General features: G+C 51.3%; 1 protein-coding gene across 6 annotated transcripts in view; it reads left to right on the top strand.

The window, feature by feature from the left end:
- Nucleotides 1–5,590: 5,590 nt before the first annotated feature.
- The window catches only part of CD6 (CD6 molecule), a 40,978-nt gene continuing 24,454 nt past the window's right edge, over nt 5,591–22,114 (top strand). For all 6 annotated transcript variants that reach the window (XM_049645358.1, XM_049645351.1, XM_049645341.1 and 3 more), the window contains exon 1: nt 5,591–5,969. In XM_049645358.1, the coding sequence (XP_049501315.1) occupies nt 5,909–5,969 (61 nt within the window). In that variant the 5' untranslated portion in view covers nt 5,591–5,908. The remainder of the gene's footprint in view (nt 5,970–22,114) is intronic.

The following is a 22,114-nucleotide window of genomic DNA, read 5'->3' as shown; positions in this document are numbered from 1 at the left end:
CAGGGTGCCTGGCCTGCTATGTCAATAGAGCACGTGACTCTTGATCCCGGGGCCGTAAGTTCGAGCCCCATGTTGGGCATGGAGTTTCCTTTAAATCAATACATCAATAAATCAATACATACAATCTTAAAAAAAAAAAAAAGGTCTTGGCTCCAAGAGTTATAAATAAAAACGAGCTCATTGAGTTGGGTATCCAGCTGGGTTCATTTTCTAGGGTTCTGTTCAGAGCTTCACGTCTGTGACACGTTCCTGAGGTACGTCACATCAATTCCCAGGGATGCTCCCACCACGACGTCCTGCCTCAACTTACCCCATGCCCTCTGCCAGGAAACCTGCCATCCTTCTGTTTGTCCTGCTTGTCTTATTTCGTTTCTTTTCCTTCCCTTTCCTGCACGTCTTTCTATCAGGCTCTTCAAGTCATCCCATGTTATTGTTCCGCTGGCTTAACATGCACGTTTCATTGAACAAAATCAAAAGCTGGTCGATGTTTTATGGGTCTGCCACAAAACAGATCTTTCCAACTCTGCGCACTCCTTCCTCGTTCATGCCATTATCTTCTGGTTCTCTGTTTTTATCTTGTGTTTCCTAACCCCACAAATTAGACGTTATTGTAATTGTTACATACCACCCATGCTTATTTAATTTGCCTCCGTGTTGACGTATTTCTTTCCTCACCATTCTTACTTGAAACGTATACTTTCCTTCTCGGATTCTTTTCTTTTCTTTTTTTTAATTAAAAATTTTTAAAAAAAATTTTAATGTTTATTTTTGAGAGAGCAGGAGAGGGGGAGGAGCAGAGAGAGAGGGAGACACAGAATTCTGAGCTGTCAGCACAGAGCCGGATGCGGGGCTCAAACTCCCAAACCGCGAGATCATGTTTGAGGTGAAGTCAGATGCTTAACTGAGCCACCCAGGCACCCCTTGGACTATTCTCCTTGTTCTTGAAGATTGTCCTTTAAAATGTCCCTAGCTGGGGGTCTGTTAGTTGTAAATGCCCTCAATGTTTATCTGAAAATGATTCTGTTCAGCCTCATTTTTGTTTGAGTCTGTACCAAAGCCATTTTGGTCTTTTTTTTTTTTAATTGAGGCATAATCGATCTACATCATATTGGTTTCAGGTGTTCAAGGTAATGATCTGATGCTTGTATACACTGCAAAATGATCACCACAATAAGCCCTATCGCCATCTGCCACCATCACAAGCTACAAAAAAAAAGCTTTTGTGTTTTCCTTGAGATGAGAGCATCCAAGATCCACCCTCCCGGCAACCTTCAAGCCTGCACCACGACACCCCTGCCGTGGTCGCCCTGCTGCACACATCCCGATGACCCGTTTGGTCCACACCTGGAGTCTGTACCTCCTGACCCCTTCATGCATTTGTGCACCCACAACTGCATCCCCTAGCAACCACCGCTCTGTTCTCTGTATCCATGAGTTTTGCTTTGTTGGTTTGGTTCGGTGTTTGGATTCCACACATAAGTGAGATCATGCGGTATCTGTCTTTCCCTGTCTGACTTATTCCACTCAGCGTAATACCCTCGAGGTCCATTCGTTGTTGTTGCAAATGGCAAGATCTCATTCTTTTGTATGGTCGAGTAATAGTCCATGGCCTATACGTAGTTTTTATTTTTGAGGGGGGTCTAGCGGGGGAGGGACAGAGAGAGAGGGAGAGACTGATGTTCGGAAGCAGGCTCCACTCTGACAGCAGAGAGCCTGATGCGAGGCTCGGACTCACAAACTGTGAGATCATGACCTGAGTTGAAGTAGGGTGCTTGACAGACTGAGCCACCCAGGGACCCCTATCCCGTTGTGACTTTAATTTGCATCTCCCTGATGACTGGTGATGTTGGCACCTTTTCATGTGCCTGTCGTTCATTCGAATGTCTTCTTTGGAAAAATATCTATTCACATACCCTGCCCATTTTTAATCAGATTTTTTTTTTTTTTTTGGCTATTGAGTTGTATGAGTTCTTTACATATTTTGGATATTAACCCCTCATTAGATAGATATATGATCTGCAAATCTATTCTCCATTCAATCTCCTTCTTGAAACATAGTCAAAATCGACTGTTATTTTCTTAGCACTTCGAGATGTTATTCCATTGTCTTCTGGCTTCCATTGCTACCATGAAAAAGTTATCGGTAAATCTACTTTGTAGTTCATCTTTCTAGATTAACAATTTTGTTACCAGAAGTAATTGGTGTAGCTTGATTGATTGATGTGTGTATGAAAACATTTTCATTCTTTTAAAATTCTTTTTCCTCCTGGTTTTAATGAGAGAGATTTATTTTTATTTAACAGCTGGTGGTTGGAGGGAGCTTCTGGGATCGGAGGGCTATGTATTTCATCGATTCTGAATTCGAGCAATTCACCTTGTTCCGTCCTCTACGTTAACTTCTTTTTAAAAAATTTTTTAGGGGCGCCTGGGTGGCTCAGTCGGTTGAGCGTCCGACTTCAGCCCAGGTCATGATCTCACGGTCCGTGGGTTCGAGCCCCACATCGGGCTCTGTGCTGACAGCTCGGAGCCCGGAGCCTGTTTTGGATTCTGTGTCTCCCTCTCTCTCTGACCCTCCCCTGTTCATGCTCTGTCTCTCTCTGTCTCAAAAATAAATAAACATTAAAAAAATTTTTTTTTTAATTTTTTTAATGTTTATTTATTTTTGAGAGAGTGAGAGCGTGAGCAGGAACAGGGGAGGGTCAGAGAGAGAGGGAGACACAGAATCCGAAGCAGGCTCCGGGCTCTAAGCTGTCACCACAGAGCCCGATGTGGGGCTCGAACTCACGAGCCATGAGATCATGACTTGAGCCAAAATCGGACACTCAACCAAGCTACCCAGGTGCCCCTGTGTTCTTAACTTCTGTTTCATAATTTCCTTTTTTGTCTCTCTGGGTGGCATTCTCAGTAAGTTCTTCAGGTCTACTGTCCAGCTCACTTGTTCTCTCTTCAGCTACGTTAATCTGCTAGTTAATCTGTCCATTACATTGCTAGTTTTGAAGGTTACATTTTTCATTTATTGTATTTTTTTTTTCTCCAAATCTTCCTGGTCACTTAGTGTCTTATCCATAGTCCCCTGTTCCTTCTCTATAGCCTCAATGATCAACTTTATTTTTCTTTAAGTATATGAAACAACCCTATTTGATATTATGTATACCATAATTCCAGCAGCTAAAGTGTTTGAAGGTCTGAGTTTACTGCTTCCTGCTTTGTGCAATTCTCACCTCAAGGGCCTTGTTGTGACGCTTACTTTTAGATGTCAGTTTGACTGATTCATAGGGTGCCCAGATATCTGGCTGACCATTATTCTGGGTGTGTTTGTGAGGGTGTTTCTGGATGAGATTAGCATTTGAATCAGTGCGCTGAGTAAAGCAGATTGCCCTCCCCACTGTGGATGGGCTTTATTCACTGAGGGCTTGAATAGAACAGGAAGAGATAATAGAGAATTGTCTCTCTCTGCCTGTCTTCAGATTAGGATGCCAGTGTTCCCCTGCCTTTCAGCTCAGGCTCCAACTGGAGCTCGTACCAATGGCTCTCCTGGGTCTTGGGCCTTTGGACTTAGACTGGAATGGTACCACCAGCTCTCCTGAGTTTCCAGTTTTCCAGCTGAGATCTTGGGGCTTAGTTTCCAAAATCACTTGAGACAATTCCATATAATAAATCTCATATAAATTCCATTAATTCTATTTCTCTGGAAAACCATGACTAATACACTTGCGTCCTATGTTTTATGTCTTCTCCTCTTCTCTTCTCTTCTCTTCTCTTCTCTTCTCTTCTCTTCTCCCCTCCCCTCCCCTCCCCTCCCCTTCCCTCCCTTCTTCCTTCCCTTCCTTTCTCTTTTCTTCTCTCTCAGACCCCATTGCAGGCGACCTTGTGGTTAGGAACATTCAGGGTTAGCATTTCTTTTTCTTCCACTCAGAAGTCAGTGCTGAGCCAAGCACATTCTACGTCGGATCCTTTTGAGAGGTTTCTCTTTCCTGTTCCTCCTAAGTGGGTGTTGTTTTTCATCGTTTTGCTTTAGGTGGGATATTTCTGATTTTGCTTTTCATTTGCTCAGGCGCTAGGTTTTGTCCCATTAAACTGAAGTTCTTGGCCACCTGGGGTCAGCGGGTACCTCAGGGCACCCTCTGCTTCTGTCGTCAATCATGTCTTCGGATTTGTGCTTTCTTGTCCTGTTGGTCTATCCTTACTTTCTTACCACCTCACCTTTGCATTTCTAAAGGCGTTTAAAAAGAGTTATTGTAGCAGGAGAACTTTCAGCATATGCTGCTTACCGTATTGTCAGAAATGGAAGTCTAGCCTCTCCTCCAGCCCGTTCAGACGTGTCTCTCTTAGGACACTACTCATCAGCAGGAGACCTCTCCTGTGTTCATCTCACCCTGGCCTGTGGTTTGGTCCTCTGGGCTTGTGAACTCTGTTCTCCTTGAAAGCAGGTTCTGATTTCTTGCGTTCACCTTCCACAGAGTTCCCCACACCAAAGTCTCCCTAAGAGTCCGTTAAAGGGAAGTGAACCCAGGAGGTAGAGGTCCCCGTCCCCTGCCTGTGCTACCAGTGACCCTCCACAAGAGGGCAGCGTCAGCTGGTGCCAGAGCCCTGTCCACCCCGCAGGTCTGGGCCGGGTTTACAGTGGAGGGGCCTGGCTCCCCGTGGCTCCCATACCGGCAACATCAGAGGCGCCCTTGGAGCGGGATCCAGTGGAGAAATCCTCCCCATTCAACAGACGGGGAAATGAAGTCAAGCAGGGAGGGGGGGAAGCGTCGGGCCAGGCCAGGTAAATCTGAGATGAGGTCACACGGGGAAGGGCCAAGATAAAACCAGTCTCTTCCGGACTCAGTTTCTTCAAGGGCTCTGCTTATACAACCAAATTAAATTGTCCATTCCTTCCTTCACTCAGCATTTATTCAGCGCCTACAGTATGCCCTGCAGGGAGTGCCCCACAGGGAGGGCAGTGGTGAATGAAACACACAGGTCCCTGCTTCCTTCCTACAGCGTTCACCATGGACCAACTGAACAACTCAGCACCTCCCAGCAGTCCTGGCCTTTTGCTCCTGCTGTTCCTTCTGGCCCTTCCAGACACTTTCCACCATCTCTGCCTGTTGAAACCTGCTCATCCTTCTTGGACCAGCTCCCCTGCCTGACTCTCACCAGGGAATGAACACCCAGCCCCGTGACCATAGGTGGGGGCGGGGGGGGGGGGGCACTGGAGCCTCCTGTGCCATCTCGGGGGAACAGGTCCAGCCTGGGAGGATGTGGGGGACACCACATCTCTCAGACCCTTCTCCATTTACAATTCTCCAAAGGGCATCTGGAACTTTCCCCTCTCAAAAGTGCAGGACCCCACCCTCCTCCTGACCAGCTACAAACACACCCAAGGACGAGGTAAATGTTGCGATTTTATCCCAGAAGAGCTGGCTTCCGTGGACCGGGACAGGGGGTGGGTCATGCGCTCACTCTTCCCACATGGACTGATTGATCATCTACTGTGCTTCAGGTCTCCAGAAAGGAAGCGTGTCCGCATTTCTCTTTTCTTTGGGAAACACTTGGAGGAAGTGTGTGTGTGTGTGTGTGTGTGTGTGTGTGTGCGTGCGTCCCTCTCTATGACTTCTGGGGTTCAGCAGGGCTGGGTGGGCTCACAGGCAGCTGGGCTCTCCTCCTCAGCCCCTGTGATACCAGCCTGGCTTCCTGGAGACCAAAACCACAAGTAGAGAGCACAGAGGTGTGAGAAACACACTCACAGGCTGGTTTGGTCACATGCGTGCAAAGGAGCGCTCTCTCTTGCGGAGAGAGAGTTATAAACAGGAGCAGCCAAGGTCCGAGCGAGCGAGCGGGTGCGAGGAGCACCCAGCAGCCACGTCCACCTCCTGGCCCGGGGATGGCGCTTCCCGCTGGCTGGCGCGCATAGCTGCCAGAGATGGCCCCGGACATGTGGCTGTTCTCTGCCGTCCTTGGATTGCTGTCGGCAGCCCTCTCAGGTAGGGCCCCTTTGCCACCTCCTGCCGCTCATGCTGGGCGACCTGGGTCCTGGCCTCTTGCTTGGCCCCCTTTCCGGTCATTTTCTCACTCACCTTTCTAGAACCTTTTAGCCGAGACGGTGCCAGGGAGGTCCCAGCTACGGCAACAGCGGCTGGGACCTGGAGAGGGGCCAGGATCCCCCCGGGGGAGCTGGGCTGTGCCTGGACGGTGCCAGAAGGCTCAGCATGCGCGCGTGATGTCTTGTCAGCGGGCTCCCAGGGTCTGAGGAGGGAGACGCCTCCCACCATAAGTTTGGGAACTCCCCATCCCCATTTCTCGGCGACTCTCAGGGAGAGAGAGAACGGTCCAGAGACAGAATTCAGGGAAGCCAATGGGAATTGAGGACAGCTGGGGGCTTGTGGCTCACATGCAACCAGTCAGGGGTAGTTTAGGGCACAAGTGAATAGGAGAGCTCTTGAGGGCCCCCTCCTGCCCCCTCCTGAGCTCCCCCTGGGTGCCAAGGCACTTTGTGACCTGGGCAGGGGCGTCAGGCAGGCAGTTTGGGGGCTGGCTGTGTTCATCAGACGCTGTTGGCCTCTGTCGAGTGCGGGGTCCAAGCTGGCGGGAGCTGGGCGGGGGCCTGCTCCTGTTGGGACCTTTCGGGGGATGGGGAGACTCATGGAAACAGAATTCTGGGCCAGGGAGCCCGGGTCCCCCTGGCAGTGGAGATACCAAGTGCTTTCACTTTGCTTTCACAAGGGGACCCAGAGAGGCCCCATCAGGAGGGCCACCCAAGCCCAAGCCGACTCGGAGAGCTGAGAGAGGTGGGGAGTTATTTGGGATGGCGGACAACTCCTCTCTCGGCCTCCATCTAGAGGCATGTGCTCCTGAACTCACCCCGGTTGGGGGAAAGCCATTTAGCTGGAACGCGTGTGCCTTCAGCTCCGTGTGGGGTCGTGTGGTCTCTCTCGCTCTACCAGGAGCACCCGGAACTCAGCCGCCTTCTGCCCCTGAGCTAAGAGCTAAGACCTAAGACGGACAGAGGGTCAGAGCAGGGGCCCCTCCTTCCCCATCTCCACTGTCGCCACCCTCCGTCCTTTTCCATGAGGCCCGACCGCCGGCCTAGGCTCAGAATGAAATCTGGGGCAGAGAGGGTGGCTGGCCGGCCCCTGGGCCCCGGGGAACCGGCCTTGAGTGGTGCCGCAAGCAGGTGGGAACCCAGGGCCCTGGGAGAGCCCAGGAAGGTGAAATGAAGGGACTCCTGGAGCCAAGGTCCCTACACCCCAGCCCTTTTTGTCCCCTCCTGACACTCCTGCCCGCCTCACCCCACTCCCAGCACAGATATTTCACTCCGTGTTTCTAAAACCACATTCATATTCAATGGTCTCACTTGTTACTAATACCAGTTTAGTCTTGAAAGGAAACTTGATGTCACGATTCTAAGTGGAAAACCGACATCATGTGCCATAAATAAAAGATGAAGGTAAGCATAAAAATAAATGGGGGTGGAAACCAATTTCTATTACGTGCTAGCAAAAAGTTGAAAGAAAGCAAAGGTCCTTGAGCCTGAAGCTGACACCTGTCCCCCCTGTTAAAGGGGAGATGGGGTGGCGATAGAGATACCCTGGCTCCAAATTGTTACTTTCTTCTTGATTTTTCAGGGGGACTGATAGCACTTGGAATGGGGAATAGTTTCCCTGCTGTGTGATTTAATGGCACTAAATGCTGCTTTCTGAAAGCCTCCTAAAGGGTCCCCAGAGGCATATGTCCTACTGCTGACAAATAGGGCCTGGCAGGAAGAACATTGCCGGCAGAAGGAAACGGTGTCCCCAGGAGTAAGGTGGGGAAGGCCAGAGCGAGCTGGTGTAGGGAGGCTGCTCCCCGGGCCTGCCAGAATGTTCTTCCCCGCCCCGCCCAGGTCCAGCAGGCCCAAACCCCAGCAGAGCTGAGCCCTAGGCGGGCAAGATGGACCCCGATCTGCCTGAGGGGTTCTCCTTGGCGAAATCAGTGTGTTGGGCCGATCAGAGTTGGGGAAAGGAAATGAGGGTCTCCAAGGAGAGAAAGAAAAAGAAAGAAAGGAAAACAACAGAGACGAGGGAGGAAAGGATCCTGGAAGAATGAGGCCCCAGAGGGAGTCCCAGGGCCTTCACTCTGACAACTGCATAGAGCCCCGGAGAGGTTAGCAGGCTGCGTCTGGGGCCGCAGGAGGCCGGAGGCTGGCCCTCCTGGGCCCCGGAAGACCCAGCCATGGCTCTTTCGCATTCAGCAGGCCTCCCCTCTCCGGCTGTCCTCTGCAGTCCTAGCACCAGGCTCCATCTTGGGCCTCACACAGCCATTCCTCTGGCCAGGCTGGCCTGGGTTCTGGGCCCTTCTCTCCTCAGGTCTGGGTGCCTGCTGTTCAATGACCAGGGCAGGGACCACGCTTTCCAGTTCTGCTGGTACTCCCTGGAGGCCTGGGTCCAGGACCAGTTTGTCCACATACCCTCCAGTTTTGTGCCTCAGTTTCCTGATCAGTCATCTGGGGACGAAGAGGGAGAAGGAATGGACTCGAAGCCTTTTTACTGGGGAAGATTGGGTGGGGTCAGGAGGCCAGGGTATTGCCTGGGCCCCGTCTCTGACTCACCCTGTGTTCTTCTCTGATCTGGACTTGGGTTTCTGCGCCAGTGAAATGGGGTGCTTTGGGTGGACGATCCCTAAGGGCTCGGTCAGACCTGACATTTCTGTGTGCAGAGCGATAACATAGAACCAGGCCTCTCCCCCAAGGGCCGTGCCGAGGTTGGTGACTCTAATTCCATCTGGACGGTGGTGGGTTGAGGGCTTCTGTTGTGCACTAAAAAGGCTGTTTGTGGTTACTTTATAAAAAAAAAAAAAAAAAAAAAGTTTCTTAAATTAACAAATTTTTTAACATCGATTTTTCCCCTTGGCTTGTAAATTCAATATACAAAAATCACTTTATTTATAAGTCCAGTAATTTTCGACAATGACTCTCAGGGAGCCTTTGATGAATATTTCATCAAATCAGGTTGAACGGAGTAAGCGCCTTAAATAATAAATACCACTCACAAAGGTAGCTGATTAAATTCCCTTAGATCTGTAATGTCTAATATAGCGGCCAGCGGAAGTTGCATTTGAAACGCGGTCGTCTGAGTTGAGAAGGTTGGAAAGGTAACATACACAGCAGATTTCGAAGATGTGTTCAAAAAAAGAACACAAAATACCTCATTAGTAACTTTTATGTGAATTGTATGTTGAGATGATAATTTGCTGGATATGTTAGGTTAAATACATTTTATCATTATAATTAGGTTGATCTATTCCTTCTTAACGTTTAAAAAATGTGGCTACTAGGACATTTTAAATGACCCAGGTAGCTTGCAGGTAGCACTGCCTTACCTAATCTAAGCTGCATTTGCACATCTAACGAACTCGATTGTCTTATAAATGCTTCAAACAGCTCTAAGAAACACAACTGTTCCAAGGATTTCAGAGAATACTTACAGATCTAAAACACTAACTTTTAAACAGAGTATTAAGTTCTCTGAAATATGCCAATAATGTTTACAGACATTACCAAACTCTCTTAAGTTTTTAACTCAAAATTTCAACTGAAGTCAATTACTCGGTCACACACACGAGAAATTCCAGTGGCCACGTGTTCTTAAACATCACAGGTAACAGGACTTCATGCAGCAACGCACGGAAATTGATCCAACCGAAACTTAACATAAATGTATAATTACTCAGGGTTTCCACGTCTTTCCATCATCTTTATTTTTCAAATTCTAATCTTCTTGGGCTTCAAAGCCACTTACCAAGGAGAAAAGGATTGTCCCATAGCAGATAACACGGATTATCCCCCCGGAGACTGGAGGGTCTGTCTTAGTGCATTGAGAGGAGGTCAGCTTTTCTATTGTTTTGCCGAAATAGAAGATTAAGATTCTCCTGCGCTGCTGATGCGTGTGAGATGAGCTTTTGGATAGGCTGTGCCCTTCACTTGAGCCGGTCCCTTGACCTGTGACCTCTGGACCCAACTTCTGCAAGCCTAATTCTCTATGTGTCCTGGATCAGATTTAATCCAATCCACCCGATTGGATTAAAACAAACAAATGTGTTTGCTATTCTGTTCTTCTTCTTTTTCTTCTTTTTTCCCCCCTCTCATTCTTCCCAGCTGGCAAGACAGATGTATAAATAATATATGACCGGCATCTGTGTATTTCTCCTGGCTTAGTCTGGCTCTCTGGTCACAGGTCAATGACTGGTGGGGGACGTTGGCATGACGGTCACCATCGTGGTGATGTGGGATGATGCGGCTCCTAGGGTAACGTGGCTTATTACAGAGGCATCTAGAATGGGTAAGAAACACTGTCCACTGACTGCCTCACTCAGTCTGCATTTATTGAGGCCTGCTGGGAGCCAGTCTCATTGCCTGATAGGGAAACTCAGGCATCACATTGGGCCCCCAGCTGTTGGATTCAAAGGCTGAAGAATCAGCCCTATTCCTGGGGACAAGGGAGGGATTAAGCAGGTGGCCCCAATGGAGGCTTTGGGACAGGGGCTTGGAGGAAAAGACTAGGCCATGTGGATGGCTGTGAAACCAGCAACCTGTACCCATGTTGATGCTCAGTCCTGCACTGAACAGACCCTGGCGGGGGCTGGAATCCCCAAGCCCATCTCCTCTCTACTCACAATGTCCTCAGACTCTCCATCCCAATCCCCGGCACTGCCTCCTACCCGCCCCCCCAAGCCTCCCCCAGAGTCAGGGCTACCAGAGTCCCTCAGAGCAGGACTTCCTGGGGGCCCTCATTCCTGTCCCTTCCCAGGGTTTTCGAAAGCTGCCAATTCACTGATAATTTACTTAATATTTTCAGTGGATATTTTATTTTTGTTTTTATTTTTCGACAGCAGAGATCCCAATGCAGGGCTCAAATTGTCTTTTTGAGATCATTTTCTGAGCTGAAGTTGGATGCTTAAACAACTGAGCCACCCCAGGTGCCCCTAAGCTGATGTTTCAAAGTGTAAATACTTTCGTTTTTAGAAAAAAACTTTATGTTGCTCCCTTAAAGATAAAGCCATTGTGAATCACCTTAATGGTGGTAATGGTGAAAATAAACATCATGGAAACAAAATGTCACTAAATTCTAGCCAGATGTGTTGCTGCTTTCCTTGAGCTCAAATGGGAGGGTTTCTAGATGTCAGAGAGGCATTAGGGACTAGCGCCCTGAGAGATTTTCTCCTGCAAGTAGTCAGAAAGGCTGAAAGGGCATAACTGCCTTCATGTAGTTTAACACCATGTCAGTGACCACCTAAATCATTTCTCAAGGCTTCAGCTAAGGGCCTCACCCTGGTCCGGAGAAAGGGCGAGGGTGGTGGGCAATCTGTTCCCCTTACGGGACAAAGCCTGGGGAAGCCTTCTGCTTACCTTCCTGGTGGAACCCTAGACATGGCGACCCCGTTTCAGGCTGTCCCCAGGCCCCCAGGACAGCCCCTAGGCTCCTGGTGAGCCTTGAAGGTGAGAATGGTGCCCAGATTCACATCCCCCCGGTTTACCTCTGGGAACGAGCCCCTGTAGGGTGGGGACAAGGAACCAGGAAGACGGGTGAGCGTAGAATTTTAGAACTCATTCTGGCTCTCGATTGCGGGGGAATCTTGGGCAGGCCCATTCCTTCCTCTGGCCTTAGTTTCTTCACTGGAAAAATGGGCAAGTTGACCACTAAAAACCCAGCCTAAAAACCCTCGTACTCTGTGGCTTTACCGTTTGTGGAGCAGGGCAGCGGAGATCCAGCTGTTAGAAACCAACTGGAGTATGGGCGCGACATGGTAACCCCGGCCGGCACCTGCCACGCGGAATCGTGGACCCTGGCCGGAGGCCGGCTTGGCTTCTCGGTCCCGGCTCTGGGTGACCTGGGTTATTTCTCAGCTTCTGTGTGCCTGCAGGCTACAAATAAAAACACCCACCTCACCACATTATGAAATTTAGATAATTGCATCGGAAAATGCCTGAACATAGTAGTGCTTAAAAATGTGAGTTATAAATGTTACACAGCCAGGAGAAGGGTCTTGTAAATGCGAGTGCAGGGGTTAGTGGTTAACACGCTGTTTGCACAGTGAGCTCGTTTACCCACATGACAAGCCCAGCGTATAGATGAGGAAACCAGGGTTTATCGAGGCTGAGAGACCGGTCCAAAGTCTGTACCTAGTAAGTGACAGGACTTGAGCTTAAGGGTCACAGCTCTGGCTCCTTCCCAGGGAAGAGCGGCCTGGCTTGCCTCCTGGAGGGCTGTCCTCGGGGCTCCTTGCAAATATGAGGTTCTCCCCCAGCTCCCCCATCCCCCCTAGCTTGCAGCCTGAGGGGCCTCTGAGGTTCCGGGGTCTCCTGGAAGGCTTCCAAGGGACAGATGGGGTCAAATGTGGCTGCGCCCTTGTGGGGTCCTGCTGTGCACCCACCCTGCCCGCCTAGGCCAGAAATGAATGAAGGGGAAGCTGAAGAGGCACCTCGAGCCTGGGGACTGTTTGTCTGGCGGGAGGTTCCATCTAGTCACATTTATTGGGCGCCTGCTGCGTGCCAGGCCCTGTACAACACCGAGATGTGAGATACGAAGGTTTGTCCTCGAGCACTTTACGTGCTGTGAGGAAGATGATAAAACACACAGGGTCAGCCTGGGGTACGTGTGACAACAGATGCAATCCGTTGACAGCAGTAACCACCATTCACTGCAGGAGACTTACTGTTCTGTAAGCATCGGCTGAGCGGATGCTGTCCCGCCCTGACATTGGGTCATTTTATGGTTGGGTCAACTAAGGCTCAGAAGTTTATGTATTTGGTCCCAGGCTGGGGGCGGATGCGGAGTTTAAATCCAGGTCCGTAGGTCTCCAAAACCCACATTCTCCGTCACGGGGCTACACTGCCTTCCAGACAGAGCTGGGAGTCTGAGAAGAGGAGGGCCCGAGCCTCCTGGAGACACTTGGTGGCTTCTCAGATGGGCGGTGGCGGTAGGGGCAGGGGGGTGGGGTGGAACCTGGCTGTCCCGAGGGGGCTGGACATACAGAGAAGGGTGGCCCAAACATCCTGGGCACAAAGTGTGCAAAAACTAATGAGGCCTGAGGAAAGTGTAAATGGTCCGTTGTGTTGTGGCAATATCAGCTTCCTGGTTTTGGTAAGTTACTCTGGTTAGTTACATAATATGTCATCACTGGGGGGAAGCCGGGCGATGGATACACGAGACTCGAGACTCGTCTCCGTGCTATATTGGGTGGGAAACATTCTTTGCAGAAGGACCGATTTGAGCAGAAGCCTGGAGGTGAGACAGTCAAGGTGAAAGCCCAGGACAGGCTGGCTGTGGGGGGGTGGCTGACCAGCCGGCCCTGCTGGTCCTATAGGGAACGTTCTCTTCCTCCTGATTCATCTGGACTGCTGTGTGGTGGGGATTCAATGAGCTGATATTCATGAAAATGCCAAGCCAGAGACTAGCCCACAGAAAGCACACACATAGACCGTATACACGTTTAAGGATGTTAGCCGGGCAGTCACAAGGGTAACGGCTTCCCAGACAGCACTCTGTAAATTCATAGATCTATTTCCTCATTGCAGCCCTATGAAATAGGAGTTATTACCCCCATTTTACCGATTAAGTGGCTGGGGCTCCGAGAGGCGAAGGGACTTTTCCTAGATCACACAGCTAGTAGATGCACAGCTAGTGGATCTTTAACTTGACCTTGTGACTCCTGATCCATGTTCTTTCCCAGCCCTGGAAAATAGGCAGGGTTTGGGCCACGGACCCCGTCCACTTCAAGATTTCTTCGGGAAAGGTCTCCCCATTCTTTGGAGACTTTTCATCTCACCCACTATCGGCTGGGCGGTCATGGAACCCGGTTAAAAAAAAAAAATAAAACCCTTGAAGCTACTCATGAGTCAGAAGCCACTTCCTGGCCAAGGAGCCACTCTGAGCCTCAGTTTCCCTGGCTGTAAAGCAGGGTCGATGTCAGCTTCCAGAACCCGGGTCTAGGATGAGGCTCCATGAGATGTTGGCTCTGAAGTACTTGGGAAAATATGGGGTTCGTGGGCATGCTGAAGAGTCCCATGGCCATAACTGCTGCTGGGCCAGGGGCCATGACAGGAGCTCGTGGGGACGGCAGAAAAAGAAGGAAGCCCCAGTTTCCGCCCACCATTTTGTAGAGTCCTGTGGCCCAACCGCCTTCTGCCAGAAAATGGCAGCTGAGAGAGCCTCTGAGATGCCAGCCTGGACAGGGAGAGAGGGCGGAGGGGTCATAAGAAGAAGTTGCCAGGCCCTTGGGGGATGCTAGACTGGGATCCCATAAGAGGAAAGTGATCCCCTGGCTTTCCCCTGTGTTTCCACCTATGTTAGAAGGTAGTGGCACACGTTAGAAGGTCTACCCTATATGTCTTCATGCCTCCCCTCCATCATGGCCAAGCTGAACTGGGCTCTCCAGGCAGTGCTCGCAGATGCCCAGGGGGTCTGTGCATGGGGCCGCAGGCTGTGCGAGTGAGGAAGGGCCTCAGCGCTGGGAGCTTCTCAAGATGTCTTGGGGGTCCCACCTGAGCACCCCACTTCCAATCTGGAAGTCAACTGTTGAGGCCTGAGCGAGGGAGGACACAGAGGTGAAGTCACCGTGTCGCCACAGCTATGCGCAAAGCCAAGCACAAGCTCTGTCCATTTGACAGAAGGACAAACTGATACTCAGAGAGCTCCAGCCATGCAGCCAGTCGCTGAGAGAACCGGGACCCTAGCCACCTTCTGGTCACCAACCCACCCCCACCAGCTGCCTCTTTCTAAATGGAGCTTAGGGGAAAGATTTTGATCTATGCATTTTTTTAAATTCTTTTTTGCTAGGGTGCTCACCTCATCTGGGAGGAGTGCGTGAGAGCTGGGCTGGGCGGGGGTGGGGGGGGCAGAGGTGGGAAACGATCCCTGGACCGTGTCACCCCCCACCCCCTGCCGAGTCTGCTCAGGGAGATTCACTTTTCCCTACTTCCCTTGACTAAACTAAAGTCACTTGCCAAATGAATTCAACTCCTTGGAGAAATGTGCCACATTCTCCAGATAGGATTCTAGAAATATCATGACAGTATCTGGGCAGGAAGAAACCCCAGAGGGCTGCCAATCATGTACTCCTGTTTGTCAGAGGAGAAAACCAAGGCGCAGAGTGGCGGGATGGGGGGGGGACCGGATCAAGGGTCACGGAGCGGGAGTGGAAAGTGGGGCCTGCAGTGGGCATAGCGGGGGGGGGTCCTGTGCTCTCCCCAGTTGACATCAATACGAAACTAACCCTCATCCACAGAACTTTTTCAGATTTTTCCAGTTGTGCCAATAACGTCCTTTAAGGCAAAAGAAAACTCCAGTTAGGGGACTGTGCTTTATTCTCATGTCTCTTTCTGTTCCTTCAACCTAGAATAATTTCTCAGATTTTCTTTCTCTTTCATGACATTGATCCTTTGGAAGAGTATGGTCCAGTTATTCTGTGATCTGTATCCCAAGTCGTGGTTTGTCTGATGATTCCTTGTGATTAGTCATGGCTTCTATGGCAGAAATAGCACAGAAGTGCCGTGGTGCTATCGTCGGTCTCTCGTGTCAAGAGGCGTGCCACATCGGCTTGTCCCATCCGGGTGTTCTAATTTTGACTGCGTGGCTAAGGGGATGTCTGTAGGTAAGGTTGCTCTTTTCTGCTTTGTGACTCATGTGCGTCCCGGGGGCAGATTCTGTGAGAATGTGTAAACACATTAGCTCCCCTCAAACTTCTACCCTCTAGTTGTGACATTAGTGATGACCCTGGCCTGAATCGGTTACCATTGCTACCGTTTCTCCATGGTGATGTTATGACGCCATCGTGCCTTCTACAAGTTTAGTCACTGGCTTGGCTTTCTTGGCTCAGGTTCAGGGGGTAGGAGCCAACTGGTTCAGCGCCTCAAAGGCTGGAGCTGAAGAGGCCAAGGTGTGGGCCCCTCAGGCTGGGCCTCTGGCGGCGGCCATCTTGCTCCGCCTCAGAGGTTAGAGCTTGGTTCAGTTCCTCTCTGCTTCCGGGGCCGCTTCCCTCCCCGCCTACAAGTTTTGCCATTCATTTGTAGCTCCCACTACATGTCGGGCACCGTTTTCAGCCACTGAGGATGCGGGACACAGCCTCAGACTTCAAGGAGCTTATATTCTAGAGGGGGGAAAGCAGACAAATGAACAAGCACGTTTCAAAATCAGTATCACATCAGAAAGGAAGTACCTGCAACAAGGGAAATGAAGCAGAGTCCGAAAGACAGAGAGTGACTGGGGTCGGGGTCGGGGTCCAGGTAAGGCCTCTGGGGGCATTTGAGCAGAGATGTGACTCATGAGATTAACCTGGAATCGAGATGGAGAGATCAGGGAGCAGGACCTTCCGGGCGGAGGGAAGGCAGGCGCAAGGGCCCTGAGGTGGACCAGTTGAGGTGCTGGAGGAGATTGCTGAGGGAGCGGGGAGCAGAGAAGATAGAGACGGACGGGCTGCAGATGTCAGGGATCATCAGTCACGCAGGGGCTTGGAATGAACCCGTGGGAAATGGGAAATCTTCAGAGAGTTTTAGGTATAAAAAGACGTGACCCGATCTGCGTTTAGGCATATACAATTATTTAACAAATATGGTTTATGATCAACTCCACACTTAAACCTAAGTCAGTTTGTTTGGACCTCCTGTCACCATCATCCATTTCCAACAAATATTACTTCAGTAAACAGAATATGTCCGTATAAACAAAACACTGAAAACAAAGCGGCTTTAAAGAGCCTGCTGTTCAAGCCTGAGTCACTCTCCCCTTGGTACGAAGTGTTACGTGTTCAAGGCTGGGCGGCACCAGCCAAGACTTGGAACCCCAAGCACCGAAGGACTGGAGAAGGGCTAATTTCCTTTACTGTGGGATTCAGTCCTAGTTAATACCCACTCTTAAATTGTCTGGGGACACTGGAGGGCCATGCCGTGAGGGAGGGAAGTGCAGTCTGCCGGGCACCCTCAAACCAGCCGTCAGAGGCAAGGGAGCCCCCTCCCTCCAGCGGTCAGACCCCATCTGGCCCGGTTGGCCCATTTTACCCTGGAGAAACTGAGCCCCCTCCCCACCCGCCGCCCCGTCCCACAGGGACTTACCCAAGATCATAATCCTGGCTGGTATCACTTCTGCCAAATTCCGTTGTCACTTCCACCGGGTTCCAGCCGAAAATGCACGCGCGCCGTAAACATCAGTCATCCTTATTGTAAAAAATCGTTCTAACAACCACATGAAAAGAACTGTCACCCGGCACAAGAATCGGCCTCTCGTTCTCGAAGGAGGCAGTGTGCAAGTCCCTGGAGCGAGGCGCGTGTTTCGTCCCTCATCAGCATGACGGTGGGTGCGGGGGGCATCGTGCTGCCTCTGATCAGTGTCTGTCAGGACCGCTGTGAGCACGTGGAATCTGGGGTCCGGGAGACGAGCGTTTGATTCCAGGCCCCACCACCTCCTCGGGGGCCCTGGGCGAGGTCCAGAACCTCCTGAGGGGACACGGGCCTACGCCCCAACGCCAGTTCCTCCATTCTTACCCTCGAGATGGACTTTCCACCTTCCCTGAAGGTCTTTACGGACCATTTCTAGCCACCTGCACGTGCATGGATGGTCTCGGTTCCAGCCATGTCAACAGAAGCCGTGAAACAGTCCCGGGAGCACTTGCGGGTTTAGGGTCTGGCCCTCTGGAAGTGAAGGAGGGGGGACAACCATGCATCTTGCAAGTTCCCCCCTCCCACCCGCCTCCTGGAATTCCCTAGAAGTCCCAGGGGCCTTCCCCCCACCCCCAGCCCCTGCCTCTGGAAGGCCACCTTTGTTGCAGGTGTATGTGACTTCGTTTTCTAGAGCTACCATAAGGCAGCACCACGGATTGGTGCGTGAGCAACGGAAGTGTATCGTGTCACGGCTCGGGAGGCTGCAAGTTCAAGATCAGGGTCTCCTTCTCAGGCGGGGAGGGAGCATCTCTCCCAGGCCTCTCTCCTAGCTTCCGACGGTTTGCTTGGCGTTCTTCGCCATTCTTTGGCTTGTAGAAGCCCTGATCCGATCTCGGCCTTCATCTTAACATGGCATTCTTCCTACGCGAATACACCCGTGTCCACACTTCCCCTTTTTATGAGGACCCCAGTCCTCCTGGACCAGCCGCCCCTCCCCACCCCCGCCCCCACCAATGACCCCGTTTTAACTTGACTACCTGTGTGAAGAGCCTGTCTCCAAATAAGGTCACATTCTTAGGTACTGAGGTCAGGACTCCAGCATATCTTTTTTGGTGGGACACAATTCCACCCATAGCCGTGTGTGCGTGCACGTGTGTGCGCGTGTGTGTGTGGGGGTGTGTGTGTGAGAGAGAGAGAGAGAGAGAGAGAGAGAGAGAGAGAGACTCAGGGGTAGAATTCCTGGGTCATGACTATGGAAATGTTTTTAAAGTCGTCGTGTGGGCTCGGCTCCCGCCAGCGATCTACAGCGTCCCTGCTGACCCCCGTTCTCAACACTCAGCATTACCCCACTTCTCAATTGTGGGTGTATGCTACCGTTTCCCCGTGGCCTTACTTTGCATTTTTCTGACGACTGTGAGGCTGGATACTTCCCATGAGCTTATGGGTCCCGCGTGTTTCTGCTTCCGTGAAGTGCCTATCCAGGCCGCTTGCCCAGTGTTCCATCGCTTGCCTTTTCCTTATTGATTTATAGACAATCCCCTTTTCTAAGGAGGGTTTCCTTTAAGGGGAGGCGAGGAGAAGGGAAGGGGAGGGGGAGGTTAGGGCACCCTTTGTGGCCTTAGGTGTGGAGGACTGACCTGCACAGTTACTCCTTCGGGAGAGAAACAGAAAACCGCCCTGGGTCCTCTGTCTCCTTCTGGAATCCGTGGGGATGGGTGTGATTCAGAATCGAGACTGTTTGGATTTCTTCTCTGCTTTGTCAGGTCTCAGGCAGGGCCCGGTCAGCCACTGGCATCGAATACGTTAATATATCTGCAGCAACAATGTGTGATTGTCCACACCACACGGAATAAACAAAGACCTTGCTTCGGTAAAGGTCAGGTGCCACCACCAACAGACTTACGAAAACACTTTCAGTTTGGGGGTCTCTGGGGCTCCCAGACCGCGGTAAGGGAGTGTGCACGCAAACCCCAAGCTGGGCCCTCTGGTGCCCCCTTTATCGGCTAATCCCCCTGACTGCTCCAGGGAGGTGACATGACCATCCCCATTCGCGTTGGAGAAGGGTCGCCGAGGCGCGGAGAGGCTAAGAAATCCAGATCCTGGTATGAAGAGGAAGAGGGGGACTTGGACCCACATCGGTCTGACTCCAGGGCTCACAGACGTCCAACCCTCTGGCGGTGACTTCTTGGTTTCTCCGTTCCCCAGGACTCGAGAGTTTAGAAACAAAGTCACAAGCCAGAGGAGTGGATTGGGAGGGCAGAGCACAGCTGGGAGTGAGCGGCGGCTCCGTTGGCTGAGCCAGACCCTCACCCCAACGCAGTGGGTGCCGGTGGCCGGAGCTTGGGACGCCCACCCCAAAACTCTGCCGAACTTGCCAAGTGCCCATCATACTCTGGTACTGACCAAACATTCAGCCGGACCTCCGCGTATCCTGGTTTGAAGCCTAAAGGCTTGGGGAGAGGCGCTGATCAGAGATCTTAGCCGTCACTGGGAGCAGGGGCTTGAGAAAGCAGCATGTCTTCCCGGTGTATAAATCGGGGCCGAAGCACCTTGGCAGAGAATGACGGGAAGGCCTGTGAGGACAGGCCACTGGCCGGGAGAACGAGGCGGCTACAGACAGAGGAATGGGTCGTTGCTGCCCTTGGTGATCTCTCCTCCTGGCCCACTCACCTCTGGAAAGGGGCAGGTTGAGTCTCTTGAGTCCTTTGTCCAAGGCTTGGATGGCTCTCTCTCTCCCCACCACTTTCCCATCCCTGAGAACTCCTACACATCCTCTAAGACCCCTCCCGATGGTCCCCTGCTCTTTGGAGTCCAAGTTATTCCCTCCCACCTCTACTTCTCCTAGAGCACTTTGCTCTGACCCCTGGGACAGAAATTCTCCCCGACTGTGCTGAGCCATGAGTACACGTGTGAGCCCTACCGCGACGTGCGCACAGCCTGGCCAACGGTGAGGAATGAACGAAGGACCGAAAGAATGCACCTTCTTGGCTAAGGGTTAAGATAGGCGGAAACGTGGAAGGACTTTGAGCCCCCTCAAAAGCAAGCCTACGTGTGACTTGTGGAGGGAAGCGTGGGGCGACCGTGAGGCCTGGCGGCTAAGACTGTGGGCCTGGACTGGATCTGAAGTGATATTCTGTCCCCCGCCCCCCGCTCCCCCCAAGACATTCCGGTCCCAGCCTGAAGTCACGTGCTCGGGAAGGGGCCCTGGTTCCTTCCTTAGAGGGATGCCGATGGCTTCCAGCAGCTCTGGGTGCCTGACATCCGGGGGGCCCTTCTCCTGAGGGGGCTTTAGGCCCCCTCAGAAAGGTGTTAGCACCGCCTCTAGGAGCTGGGGGGATTTTCATCCCGTGCCCACAGTCAAGCTTCATTCACCCAGAAACTGCTGTTCAGCAGCTCTCAGAGACTCAAACCAGAGTCCCTCCAGAGGGCCAGTGGGTGGGGACAGGCCCCCTGGAAAACCCTGTGCGGCCCAGCGGGGTTTCGGCTTCCACTGAAACCCAGAAGAAACCTAGCCCTGAGCTTTGCACAGGGGGCCATGCTCTGGAGGATTTTATTCTTGAATCTCATTCTGCCTTCACACACCAGTCCCTGACCTGCCCCGGGGTCTTCGCTCGTGCCATACTCCCGACCCAGAATGCCCTTCTGCCTCCTCTCACTGGCTGATGCCGCATGAAGTCATGGAAAGAATAAATACGGGGAGCAAACCTGCATTTGCATTCTGGGTCTGTCAACTCCAAGCTTTGTGACCTTGGGCTAGTAACTTAACTTCTCCGAGCCTCTTTGTCAGGAAGACGGGTTTCCTCACAGGGTTGTCATGAGGATTCTGTACAATAATGTATGGAAAGCACTCGGCACAGAGGAAGCCCTTGGTAAATGTGCGTCTGCTCACCCGGTCCTAGTAAAACGCTCCTTGACCATCAAGGCCTCGCCCAAATCCTCCTCCCCTGCAGGAACTTTCTAGACCCACCCTCCTCAGGGTTCCTTGGGGACACCCTTTGTGCAGCCAGAGAGACAGGATTTAGCCAACTCGTGACACCTGGACCTCCCGGCTGGACTCCAAACTGCAGGCCGGCCTGGGGCTCCCTCACCTCCACCTTTCTACAGTAGAGCCCAGAGAGGGCCTGGCCACGGGCATGACCCTGGAAACGCGGGCGGAGGTAAGGCAACTTATACAGACTTCTATTAAAAATAACGGGGGGCGCCTGGGTGGCTCAGTCGGCTAAGCATCCGACTTCGGCTCAGGTCACGATCTCACGGTCCGTGAGTTCGAGCCCCGTGTCGGGCTCTGTGCTGACAGCTCGGAGCCTGGAGCCTGCTTCAGATTCTGTGTCCCCACTACCCTCGTTTAAGAAATGTTTACATTAAAAAAAAAAAAAACAAACAAGAAATGTTTCCATTTTTGCTACATTTGGCAAAATGATCTATATTAATAAGAAAGAAAATCAAATACTGTTGAAATACGTATTATTCCTTTCCTTCCTTCCCCAGAGGATTCACACACTCCAAAGTGTGACGTGTATACCATTGTCTTCCGTGCTTTCATATTTTTATTACACAAAAATGTATCCATACCCAATGGATGGGCACATGTGCCATATTTTATATAAGTGTTAGCATGCTGGACAGGCTGTTCTAACACTTACTTTTCTCATTCAATATATTATGTTTGCAAGATCTATCCAAGTGGACAGATAAAGATCTAGTTCATGCTTCTGGCGAAATAATCCAGTCTATGAATATAACACAGTATCTTTAATTATTTCCTGCTGGTGGGCTGTTAGATTACTCCTAATTTTCTTTTTTTTTTTTTTGTTTTAATTTTTTTTTACATTTATTTATTTTTTAAGAAACAGAGTGAGACAAAGCATGAGTGGGGGAGGGGCAGAGAGAGAAGGAGACACAGGATCCGAAGCAGGCTCCAGGCTCTGAGCAAGCGGTCAGCACAGAGCCCGATGCGGGGCTCAAACCCACGAACTGTGAGATCATGACCTGAGCTGAAGT

The sequence above is a fragment of the Panthera uncia genome, chromosome D1 (assembly GCF_023721935.1).
Source record: "Panthera uncia isolate 11264 chromosome D1, Puncia_PCG_1.0, whole genome shotgun sequence".
Classification (NCBI taxonomy): domain Eukaryota; kingdom Metazoa; phylum Chordata; class Mammalia; order Carnivora; family Felidae; genus Panthera; species Panthera uncia.
Note: the sequence above shows the minus strand (reverse complement) of the source record. Positions and strands in the feature narration are given on the sequence as shown.